Below are 12,348 nucleotides of genomic sequence, written 5' to 3'. Positions count from 1 at the left end.
TTGAAGACCAGACGAGCCGCAGCATTCTGAATGAGCTGCAGGGGTCTGGTGGCAGATGCCGGTAGTCCAGCCAGAAGAGAGTTGCAGTAGTCCAGGCGGGATAGAACCATTGCTTGGACCAGGAGCTGGGTTGAGTAGGTGGTGAGAAAGGGGCGGATTCTGCGGATGTTGTATAGTTGTCTTATCCTGAGCAGGGTCGCGGGGGGTGCTGGAGCCTATCCCAGCGTGCATTGGGCGAGAGGCAGGAATACACCCTGGACAGGCCGCCAGTCTATCGCAGGGCACACACGCCATTCACTCACACACTCGTACCTATGGGCAATTTAGAGTCTCCAATTAGCCTACCTGCATGTCTAAGGACTGTGGGAAGAAACCGGAGTACCCAGAGGAAACCCATGCGGACACGGGGAGAACATGCAAACTCCACACAGAAAGGCCCAAAGCCGAGATTCGAACCCACACTCTTCTTGCTGTGAGGCAACAGTGCTACCCACCATGCCGCCCGTGACAAATATATGACACAATAAAAAATAATAATAATAATAATAATATTAATAATATTATTAAATAATAATAATAAATTTAAAAAATATGATGTACTCATATTAATATAGTGGTAGTAACTCCTACTAGCTGGAACCAGTGACTGTGAATCAGTGGCTGTTTCTGCAGCATCTGGTCATTCAGAACTTCAGTTAAGTCCTCAATAGGGCTTTTTTTTTATTGGTTAACCCTTTAAGGTGTGAGGTCACAAACATGTGATGGTAATGTTCTTAACGGGGCATTCCAATGCTGGTGTAACAATCACGACTGGCAATTGAAAGCAATGGAGTTCTAGAACACTGACTTGCAACGGAAAAAAAAACCTGTTTGTTCTTCAAAGGGTTAAAGGTGGCAGCTGCCACTCAAAATGGCTGCTCCTCATAATGCTGTTTATTCAACTTTTAGGGGTAAATATATAATTTTAGGAACTTTAATGTGATGTATAAATAGCAACAAAGGCTTTTAAAAAAAAGTTTCCCATCGTTTAAAAATCTCGTTAAAATGGGTTTGTTATACTTTGGCGTATCCATCAAGTTTTGATTTGTTTGTATATTATTTTAAACGATCAACTGTTATCAAAAAGATGAAAGAGTACAGGATCTTATCCCAGAGAACAGTCTGACAGCATGAAATATTCCCTGTCAGTGATATTTATTGGCTCCCTAAGAATCGCAACTATCAATAAACTCTAGCGGTTTGTCACAAACTGTGCTGACAAACTCAATAAATACACGTTACATTGCCTTTCAACTTTTTGTCAAACCTCCTAATACTGATGATTTGTCCAGAAAATTTAAAGTGCAATAAAATCTTGCTTATTTACATAACTCTGATTTTTTTTTGGAGCAGCTTCAGAAGGCTTGCTTTGTTTTGGCCGCACATATGATTGCAATCTTAGCGATCTCTGCGTTGTACAGTGTACAGCTCCCTAATTCCCCCAGAGATTTGTAGACCCAGGTCGCAATTATTATTATTGTGCTCCCTGGTTTATGTAACTCAATAACTTCATTCGTATCCCCCGGAGGTCCAGAAAGTGATTGCGTGTATTCTGTAAGAATCCGTCGAAACACACATATGTTTAGTGACCCAAATCAGGTTCAGACAATTATCCCGCCCCCCCCTTTGGGGAAAGTCATTCCAAATGTGTTTTTCCTCGTCCAGTCGTCCTCTCTCCATACATTTCCCCTCCTGCTCGAAACAAGGCACAGAGGCATGTGTGCAATTACAGTCTGAATCCTAATGTGCGGAGCTTTGGGATTCCCGTCGTTCAGATGTAATTTCTCAGGGGACCAGTTGTACCTCAAAGTGGAACTCCACCGCTGTGTAAATACAATTATTAAGGATTTTTAAAGTGTCTCATACCGTGCACTTTCCCCACAAAATACCCTAAAGGATCTATCATATCGTATAAGTATGATAAATTTGATATGCGTTTATGCGTTTAACATATGTCTGATTTAGATAAACGTTCATGCGTTTAACATATGTCTGATTTAGATAAATGTTTATGCGTTTAATGTGTCCCTGGTGTATGTATTACATTTACGAATAAATACCATCTAGATATTTAGTTTCTATGATAAGGCCTATCTTAAAAGGCTGTTTTCAGCAAAGTTTTTTTTATTCAGCGACTGCCCATAAGTTTAAGCATTGATTAAATGTATGTGGCCATATTGCTATCTCTAGCTAATGTGTGCTCTTTAAATTGCATCTTGTTGAATCCCTGAACTACAATGCAGTCAATAATAAAATCTTAAACACTCCAAAAAGGCAATGTGCTAATGCACTGGAATATTAAAAATTTGGTTTTCTTGTTATATATATGTATGTGTGTGTGATATGCATACTATAAAGAAATAAATAATTTAAATCTTTGATCCAATGACATTCCACAATAGATGTCCACAAGGGTTCTTCTTCTTTTTTGGCAAGTGATGAAATGCCACACGTGCAGACACGGGGGGAGTGTCTGAAGCTAAAGTGCTCCTGTTCTCGAGGCGAACGCAGCCTCGCGGTGTTCAAACCCGAGTCCCAAAGTAAACTCAAGACGGATTCACGTGGACAAAAGCGGTCGAAACACAAAGGGGGCTGCTCGAGAAACAGGCTTTTAAGCCCCTTGTTTGTTGTAAAACAGAATGATTGGCTTCCAAATGACCCTGGTGTTTATATGGTGTTTATTCGCGTCTGCCGGAGCGCGGAGAGCGGGTACTGAAGACGGAGAGACTTCGGAGAAAATCCACAGCGCGAGATGCACCTCGCGCTGTCTTACGCTGCACATGACGCAGCTCACCTCCTCTTTCAAGCATCTCCAGGTAAAATTGCGGTTGATGTTTTGTTTAACGTGGAAGTGCAAAGAAAACAACTGTGATTTATTTAATTGCTTTGTCGATAGGCTAGTGCAGTGTTTTTGTACATTCTTTGAAAAGGGGGTTTTTACCCCAGTTACATTTTTAAAAAAAAAATAGATTTGAATGTACGACAGTTTGCACATCCAATCCTAAACATTCAGTTGTAGTTGTAGGTTACGGCGTTGTACGCTGTATTATCATGTTTCTTGTTCCTCGTGCAAAAAAAAAAAAAAAAGTATGCAATCAAAACGCGAAATAATTTGGCCGAGACGGCACATGTTTTTGAAGTCCTCAACATGTGCGTTCAGTGTTGTGTGTGGGAAAGACGTTAAACGCGGTGCCCCCACCCCACTTAATTTTCTGTTTGAATGACTTTCGAGGCTGGAGCGCGGGTCTGCGCTCTAAGCTCTGCTTCAGTCTGTGGAACAGATATGCGCCCACCTGGGCGTTTTGTAATGAGGGTGGCCCCCGCAGTTTCCCGGGAAATGAAGCACAGCACAGACGCCAGCTGCGCGCGAGGTGTCACAGCGCGTGGCAGTTAGCTCGCGACCAGAGTGGTGCGGTGTGAAAGCGTTTGGTCTGAACAGGCTATAAGGGGGGAGTATTGTACCCCTAAATAATCATGCAGCTATGCTTTAAAACGCAGCAGGCGTGTGATGTGAATCAACCCTCCTCCGGTTTTTATTGCTACTCTTTCCTTGGATGAGGATGCTCAGCTAATCTACCGTAAATGTTCTGATTGTCATTGTATATATAGCTGCAATCGTTGCCAACGCACTCTATTTAAATCTTCTGGGGAAGAAAAAAAAGTGTTTCCTGGGATTGTGTCTGCGTGTCGCTGGAATGATGCGCCCAATGTTTTTATATTCACACTTTCTAAACTCTGGGTTTCGGGAAGTCAGCTGTCGCGTGAGCCACGGTTTGCAGCCACTGCGTGTCGAGTCCCCCAGCGCGAGCCGAGGCAGCAACTTTCACCTTGATCTAATATTCTCCTCCGTTTCCTGCTTGAACCCGTGGCTGTGATTTACTCGCGTGAGCGAACGCCACCTGTCCGGACACTGTGGTTCGATGGGGCTCGCGCACTCCGCGACAGCCTGAGCGGCGAAGTACCATTTTGAGTCTGATTGACTGAAATCGTGTCACATTGAGAGCTCAGTTTTAGTTATGGAAATGAAAAGTCAGCATCCGCTGAACTAGATGGGGGCTGACAACGTCATTTTATTTTAGAATGCGCTTTTGGCTGCTTTATGGAATGTTTAATAATGTGGTGTAGTATAAAGAAGCAGTTTCTCTTTTCTCTGATGTCTTTTTAGCGTGCCATTGCCCTCCTTAAGTGCTACGTGCAAAAGGAAGAAAAAGATCACTGCTATCATGTGGTTCACGTTGAAACGCATCACCTGGAGTTAAGGCTTGTGTTTCTTACATTGATCTGGCGGATGTGTGCGCCCGCGGAACTGCATTATGAAAATGCTGGCGGTTGAACTCCTTGGGCAAAAAGTGATACGCTAAGCTGGCGTTACGTTTCCGCCTTCACAAAAGCGCGACGCAGCTGCGCTTTGGACGTGCGCCTTCCTGTGTTACCTTTAAAAAAAAAAAAATTGGGAGAAAGGCATCGTGCAATTCATCCCAGAGGCATCAAAAGAAGGGGGGGGGGGGGGGGGTTGTCTGCGGTTCTGTGAACAGAGAAGTTTTTGAGACAGTCACAATGCAATCGTTTATGCCCTCAACCCCCCCTCCCCCCTATTAACATTTGGAGTTACAGATGTACACTGCACGTCCGTAACAATGGCTGTGACTGATCTGAATCAGACACTGATGTGCTGTAATTCTATGCAGCGTGTGTGTGTGTGTGTGTGTGGGTGTCGGTGTGTGTGTGTGTGTGGTTGGTGTCTGCGTGTGTACTTGTGTGTGTGTTGGGGGTAGGGGGTTGGGCAGCACATGAAACAGGGGAAGTGAAGGGCCCTTTTCTGGACGATATCACCAAACTGATGGCTAGGGCCTGTCACTCAGGTATCAGAAAAAGAAAATTGTACCCCTCACCTGTCCAATATTTGTACCCTTGCCCTCTCCGAATAACCATCCCCCCACCCCCCACACAGCTATAGTGATCCAGCCTCCCCACACGCCCAGCTCCTTTCCAAAGGACACACAATAAGCTCTGGTGTGCTCTTCAAACCATCTGGAAGATTCCATACGGATGGGCCCTAACAATGCCAGGGTCGGCCTCAGACGATGGCGATTCGGTATGTCGCGTAAACGCTGACCGTGGGCCACCGTCCTTTGAGGTTGTGGGGGGAGGGTCGCGGGTGGGGGGTTTTTGTGTGTGGGGGGGGGTGAGGTAGAGGGAGAACACTGCATCTGGATACGGCTGGAGTGGGGTGGGGAGGGGAGGGGGCGAGGTTTCTCTAAGGACCTCCCTGCACCCTCACCCCCCAATCTACGTTCACCTGACCTCAGCACCTGGGGTCAGGACGAATAGGATATACCCTGAGTGTGACTGACACGTCTATCTAGCTGGGGGGGGGGGGGGTAAAAGGAGAGCGAGAGGAGAGAACAGAGGAGAATGGTAAAAAGAGACAGAGAGGTGGGTAAATAATGACAGAGAGGTAGAGAGATGGAGGGGGTAAAGAGATTGATAGATGGACAGATAGATAGATAGATAGATAGATGGGAGTTAGTTAAATAATGAGAGAAAGGTGGAGACAAAAAGAGAGTGAGAGAGAGAGGTAGAGAAAAGGAATGAGAAAGAGAAAGAGTGATGAAGTAATATTTCTTGTTCAGCTCGGGCAGGTCAGGGATTTTTATTTTCTTTGCCAAGAGAGCCAGAAAAACACACAAGCTCTTTGGAGGTAAAGCACTCGCCCCACGCTGATAATATGACACCGCCGGGTCCGTCGCCGGGTCCGTCGCCGGGTGCGTTGCCGTGGCACCGTGTCCGTTACCGCCCGGTCTGTGTTGGGCTACTGACTGGGTTCCACAGCAGCGGCGGCGGCGGCTGCGGCGGCAGCATCATGTATTAACAAAAGAGTCATTAAGGAGCCATCGGCCCCCGCTGCCCCCGCTGCCCCCGCTACCCCCGCTGCCCCCGCTGCCCCCGCTGCCCTCGCTGCCCCCCCTGCCCCCGCTGCCCCCGCACCTGTGAACCGGCCGCCCGTTTCCAGAGAGCCGGGAACACGAGTCAGCCGCGGTCCGTTTCTCTTTCATCTATTAAAGAAAAAGATTTTTTTTTTTTGGTCCATTTTTTTTTTCTGTACTCACGGACAGATGGTGCAGCTTAACATTAAACCGCTCTTTGTCGGGAGGTCGGGGGGGGGGGGGGGGGGGGGGGGGGGGGGGTGTAGGGGGGGTGGAGGAGGTAGTGGGTGGGGGTGGCGGGGCAGGGTGGGGGTGGTGGGTGGGTTTTGATAGATCTGTGATAAAAGCGCGGAGCAATGGCTTGTGTTTATAGCTGCTTAATGCTGCTACTTAATGCAGCACATCTACCTCTTCAGATTCTTCTGGATTTGTTCTAACTCTCTCTCGCTGTCTCTCTCTTGCTCTCTCTTGCTCTGTCTCTTCTTCCTTCCCTCTCTATCTCTCTCTCCCTCTCTCTCTCACTTGCTCTCTCTCTCTCCCTCCTTCTTGCTCTATCTCTCATTCCCTCCCTCCCTCTCCCTGGCTCTTTCTCTCACTCTCTCCTCCTTTCTCTCTCTCTCTCTATCTCTCTCTCTCTCTGTCTCGGGGAAACATAGTCATGCATAAAAGCACAGGCTATTAAAAAGCAGTTTCCTCAGACGTCAGGGCAAACTCTGGAGTAATGGCAGTGATGAAACGCTTTCTTTTCTGGAAGACGGAATTGTTTTATTTATTTCTTTATTTTTTTTTTTTATAAACCCAAGGATTTATAAAACCACAATTCAAGAAGACATTACCCTTCATCGCCAAATAATTTTGTTTTGGCGTTCCTGCGCTTTCAAATAGCAGGGGAGTCTTCTTCCCACTTGCTGTCAGGTGAAACGCTAATGGGAAGGCATTAGTCAGTTAAACGGCGCTAAACGCAAGTCTTCCATCTTCCTCCGCCTTCCCCTCGCTGAGAGGAGCCTCCATACGGCCCGTCTCCATTTTAGAGACGTATGTCAGACAAACAGGACCCTGGAGAGGATTATCGGTGGTTGAAGAGACGCGCAACTCACACTGTGCTCAGTCCAGACCTGGGTCAAATACGTATTTGTTTTGGATTCGAATACCTTTTCTGCGCTCTACTGATCTTGCCTGGTGTAATTGAGCCTGCCAATACGAGCAGAAGGCGGAGTTAGCACTTTTTCAGAGTATTTCATTGGTTCCAATACATTAGACAAGATCAGTAAAGCGTAGAAAAGTATTTGAATCCAAAACAAATATGTATTTGACCCAGGTCTGCTCCTTTTAGAGACATATTTCAGACAAACAGGATCCTGGAGAGGATTATTGGTGGTTGAAGAGATGCACAACTCACACTGTACTCAGTCTAGTTTGAACATCTCTGAAGTCAACAATGTGTCGGGAATATATTAAGCACAAAGTTTTGAATGACCCCCCCCTCCCTCCCCCTTTCCCCCCACCTCTTCCAAGGACATACAGACGTAGTGAGTCATAGCCCTGGAGATGTTTTTTGGTTGCAGTTTTTTTGTTGACAAGTAGCTGACACAAAGAGAGAGAGAGAGCCAAAAACAGACAACAGCAAAAAAAAAAAAAAAAAAAAAGATGCAGTTGAGAGAACCTTGTTGAAACGGCTGTTTACGGGATGGGGGCAAACTTTAAAAAAAAAACCCTGTAGCCACCGCTGCTAGGCCTCTAACTGCAGCGTCTTCGCCTCATAATGACGCTCCCTCTGACGGGAACGGAGAAGAAAACCTCCGCGTGGCTTTCCCGGGAAAGGACGGGGTCAAAAAAAAAAAGAAAGAAAAGGTTTTCTCACGCGAGAAGGCGCGCCCGGAGAAACGAAATGTTACTTTTTTTTTTTAAGTGGTAACTGCCGTGGTGGTGGCATACCGTAGCGGCTACGGAAGGGGGCTTGTAACTTTAAGATTGTAGCGTCCGTTCCCCGGATGGGGCGTGGGGCCGCTTCCCTTACTGCTCTCGCGCAAGACGCGTGACCTAAAACGCTTCGGCACCCGTCTCTCGCCGTACAGCTGGGCCGACCGCGAGCTGCGCGAGTCGCTCTCGATAAGATCGTCTGCTAAAAGCCCGAAGTACCGCCGTAAAGAGTGATAGAGGCAACGGGGCCGGGAGCGTGTGTGTTATCAGCTTTTACCGCGAACGGGCTGACGTTCAGATGCATGGGGAGTGTAGTAGCACGGTGGGTAAGGAACTGGGCTCGTGAGTGAAAGGTCGCAGGTTAGATTCCTGGGTAGGACACTGCCGTTGTACCGTTGAGCAAGGTACTTAACCTGAATTGCTTCAATGGATGCAGTGTAAATGCTGTGTAAAAAGTTGTGTAAGTCGCTCTGGATAAGAGCGTCTGCTACATGCCTGTAATGTACTGTAACTGGCCACTAGAATCAGGTGCCAACACCCCACGGGGTAGATTACACATGAGTTAACCTGTCAATCAGCCAAACCAAGGGATGACAGACCATCGCCGTCGCACAAAACAACACACTGTTAGAAACATAACCAGCGGTGGACATTCCAGGGGTCAGAAAGTAAAAGTCCTGCCATGTATTTCATCCACCCCCTGAACTCAGCCAGCTGATTTAGCTCTACCTCCTGGCTGAAGAATGGTGCTCATTAGCAAATCCAGGTGACTGGAACAAAATCCTGGGATGAACTTTTACTTTCTGAACCTGGATTGTCCACCTCTGAAAATAACGGATTATTATAAGTAGAGGTTAAACAGGAACATAAAGCACGTGGGCCGTGATCTTTAGACCTTTAGCACATGCAAAACGCTTCTAGCACGAGCGAAAACCAATAACATGGCCAGCGATTTTCGTCATTGGTGTTTGTTTTGCACCAGTCACTGGCTGTGTTATTAGTTTTGCGTATATAAAAAAGGTGTAACGTGTGACTGTGGGTTTGGAGGTGGAAGAGTTCCGTGAGAAGACCATAGACTGTAGAATAACTGGGACAAAGTCGCTGTGACGTCACCCATCAGACCTGGGTCAAATTACGTATTTTTTTTTCGATTCAAATACTTTTCTACGCTTTACCGATCTTGTCTGGTGTATTGGAACCAATGAAATGCTCTCAAAAAGTGCAGATACCCCACCTTCTGGTCATATTGGCTGGCTCAGTTACATCAGGCAAGATCAATAGAGCACAGAAAAGTATTTGAATCCACAACAAATACGTATTTGGCCCAGGACTGTCTCCCATTGGGGCGGCATAGCTCAGGCGGTAAGAGCGAATGTCTGGCAGTCGGAGGGTTGCCGGTTCGATCGCCCGCCCCGGGCGTGTCAAAGTGTCCCTGAGCAAGACCCCTAACCCCTAATTGCTCTGGTGAATGAGAGGCATCAATTGTGAAGCGCTTTGGATAAAAGCGCTATATAAATGCAGTCCATTTACCATTGGCTCTTCATGAAGACCAATCGCGTCGCTTTAAGCCGCGGAGCTACGCGGGGCGGGGGAAGGCCGACCGAGCCAGACGGCGGTTTTCATCGCTCTGTAATCGAGCCGGGGGCGGCTTGGCTCCCTTCCAAAAAGAGTCCTTCAGGTGGATAGAATGACGGCGATCGCCGTGGAAACAAAGCTCGCTCTCTCTCTCTCTCTCTCTCTCCGGTTTCCCGGATACATTCCTCACGGACACCTGTTCGTCTGTTCTCTCACCTTGGCTCGGCGCTGGTAAATAATTAGCAACTCTGGACGCTGTTTGTCAGTTTTATCTGCGGGTAAACGGGGCACCCGATGGCTGTGGAAGTCTCGCGCAGTCTCGTACTTTTGCAGATTGAGCGTTTTGTTTGCTTTTTCCGGACAGCAGGGTGTAAACGTATGGCAGCAAAATGCTGAACTGTTTGTACAGTTTATTTTTTAAAAAGAAGAATAAAACAATAAAAAATATATAAATGTATTTAAACGTATAATATAAAACAACATTCTTTTTATGTGTTCAAGGTGGTTTGTTAAAAAAGGGTTCTGTTGCACATTTTTAAAACAGGAGGTTTTAGCATTTAGCTCATTGCTACCTGGCAAGTATGCAAATACACCGAATAACCACTCAAAGGGCAAAATGTTTGTTTTTTGGCAGAAAAGTCTTGAGAAAATCAGCTTAGGTTAGAAAGAAGGTAGATCAAAAGCCACTTAAGGAAGGTTTGCTGGGTCAATTTAGTTTGGCCCTGACTTCACATTCCTGTTTTTTTTTTTTTTTTTTAGTATATTTGCACCTGACCTTTAAGGAATGTGAAGAATCTATATCGGCTTTATCAGACCACACACCGGAGCTCCCTATGCAGACACACAAAAGGAAGTTGTGTGAGGCATAATCAGCGTGTAGGATTTGGTACAGCGGTATAAAAGAAAGACTTTCTGTTACTCAAGTCTAGAAATCATAACCGACTTGTTTCGAATATTTACAAATTAGACCGTTTGTAATTTCAACCTCCGCATCGAATGGCCTGTATTACGTACTTGACTTTTTTTTTTACGGAGTCCACTGTGTCCTCCTTTGTAACCATATGCCACCATGGTTGAAAATGTTCTTGATGAGTTCTTCAAAGATGATGCATCAAATCAAAGAAATCCAATAAAAGTTTTCCACCACGCAACAGCGAGAATGTACAGTGGTGTAATTGACCCTGCATGTTTGTGGAATAAATCTAGCAAGTCCGAGGCGCTCTACCGATGTTATCTTTTATTTCCAACACATGTCAGCAATGCGATTTTGATCTGTCCCTCTGTTTCAACTTTTCCCGGAGTACGCGGGTTAACGAGAGAAAGCTCTGCGTCAATTAAAATAAATCCGTCCCTGAAATAAACGCTAAAAGCACGCGCTTTCCTGTATAGATCCCCAGCATTACCGCAATTAGAAATGATTACCTTGTCTTATCTCTATCTGTAAATTATACGGGGGCCGTCTGAGGAGGTTGTAACCGGTCGTTCCTGGATTCCGTGCCTTGGCAGTTGATGTGTAATTAGGCAATTAAACATGGCCGCCGGGACGGCGCGGACGCATGCATTTCTCATTTACCTTCCCCCGGCCTCTTTCTGTGCATCTAAACGGACCTTTCCTGTCTGCACACAGACACATGCACACCAACACACAGAGATGCACACACACGCCACACACACCACACACATGCACACATACCAACACACGTACACACCACACACACATAGCCACACCCACACACAGAGATGCACACACACGCCAGACACACCACACACATGCACACATACCAACACGCGTACACACCACACACACATAGCCACACCCACACACAGAGATGCACACACACGCCAGACACACCACACACATGCACACATACCAACACGCGTACACACCACACACACATAGCCGCAGCCACACACAGAGATGCACACACACGCACACACATGCACACACGTACACACCACACACGCATATCCACACACACGCACACATAAATATACAAACGCATGCTGACACACATGCATACGCACACAAGCACACACAAACACACCAACGCACAAGCACACGCCACACACACATAGCCACGCACACACGCACACATCAATATGCAAACACATGCAGACACACGCATCAGTACGTAAACACATGCACACACACACACACGTCAGTACACAAACACATGCAGACACACACACACACACATCAGTACACAACTCATGCAGACACACACACACACACATCAGTACACAAACACATGCAGACACACACACACACACACATCAGTACACAAAAAACACTTGCAGACACACACACACACACGTCAAACACATGCAGACACACACAAACGCACACACACATCAGTACACAAACACTCGCAGACACACATACACACACATGCACTTCAGTACACACAGACACACACATGTCTATACCAGAGGGGTAGAGACCTGCTGACAGTAGACAAGGGATTTTTGTAACGCAGTTGACTCTGGAAACCAGGCGAAGACCACTACAGTCGCCTCCCGCCGTTTGCTGATGAAGATAATGGCGGAGTTATGAAAGTGAAGTCGAACGCCCTGCCGGCGGGCCCCCCTGGGTCTTCACGTGACCGCAGGGACTGCGCTCCCATCCCCGCTCGGTAAACCCAACAATTTCAACAATTTCACGCGCCGTTCGTCCTGTCAGACGCCATAAGGCCAGCTCAGATGTGGCAGAGAAAGAGGGTCCCTCTCGCTCATTCTCTGTCTCTCTCTCACTCATCCTCTCTCCCTCTCTTCCTCTCTCTCTCTCTCTCTGGTCCTCTCTATCTCCCTCTCACTTATTCTCTCTCTCTCTCTCTCTCTCTCTCTTTCTCTGGTCCTCTCTCTCTCTCCCTCTCGCTCATCCTTTCTC

General features: G+C 46.8%; 1 protein-coding gene across 1 annotated transcript in view; it reads left to right on the top strand.

The window, feature by feature from the left end:
- Window positions 1-2,512: 2,512 nt before the first annotated feature.
- Window positions 2,513-12,348, top strand: part of anos1b (anosmin 1b) — a 58,786-nt gene continuing 48,950 nt past the window's right edge. Inside the window, exon 1 of the mRNA XM_035414086.1 lies at window positions 2,513-2,855. Coding sequence (XP_035269977.1) covers window positions 2,679-2,855 — 177 coding nt within the window. The 5' untranslated portion in view covers window positions 2,513-2,678. The remainder of the gene's footprint in view (window positions 2,856-12,348) is intronic.

Source organism: Anguilla anguilla, chromosome 4, assembly GCF_013347855.1.
Source record: "Anguilla anguilla isolate fAngAng1 chromosome 4, fAngAng1.pri, whole genome shotgun sequence".
NCBI classification, from domain to species: domain Eukaryota; kingdom Metazoa; phylum Chordata; class Actinopteri; order Anguilliformes; family Anguillidae; genus Anguilla; species Anguilla anguilla.
The sequence above is the reverse complement of the archived record's forward strand: the minus strand, read 5'-3'. Positions and strand labels throughout refer to the sequence as shown.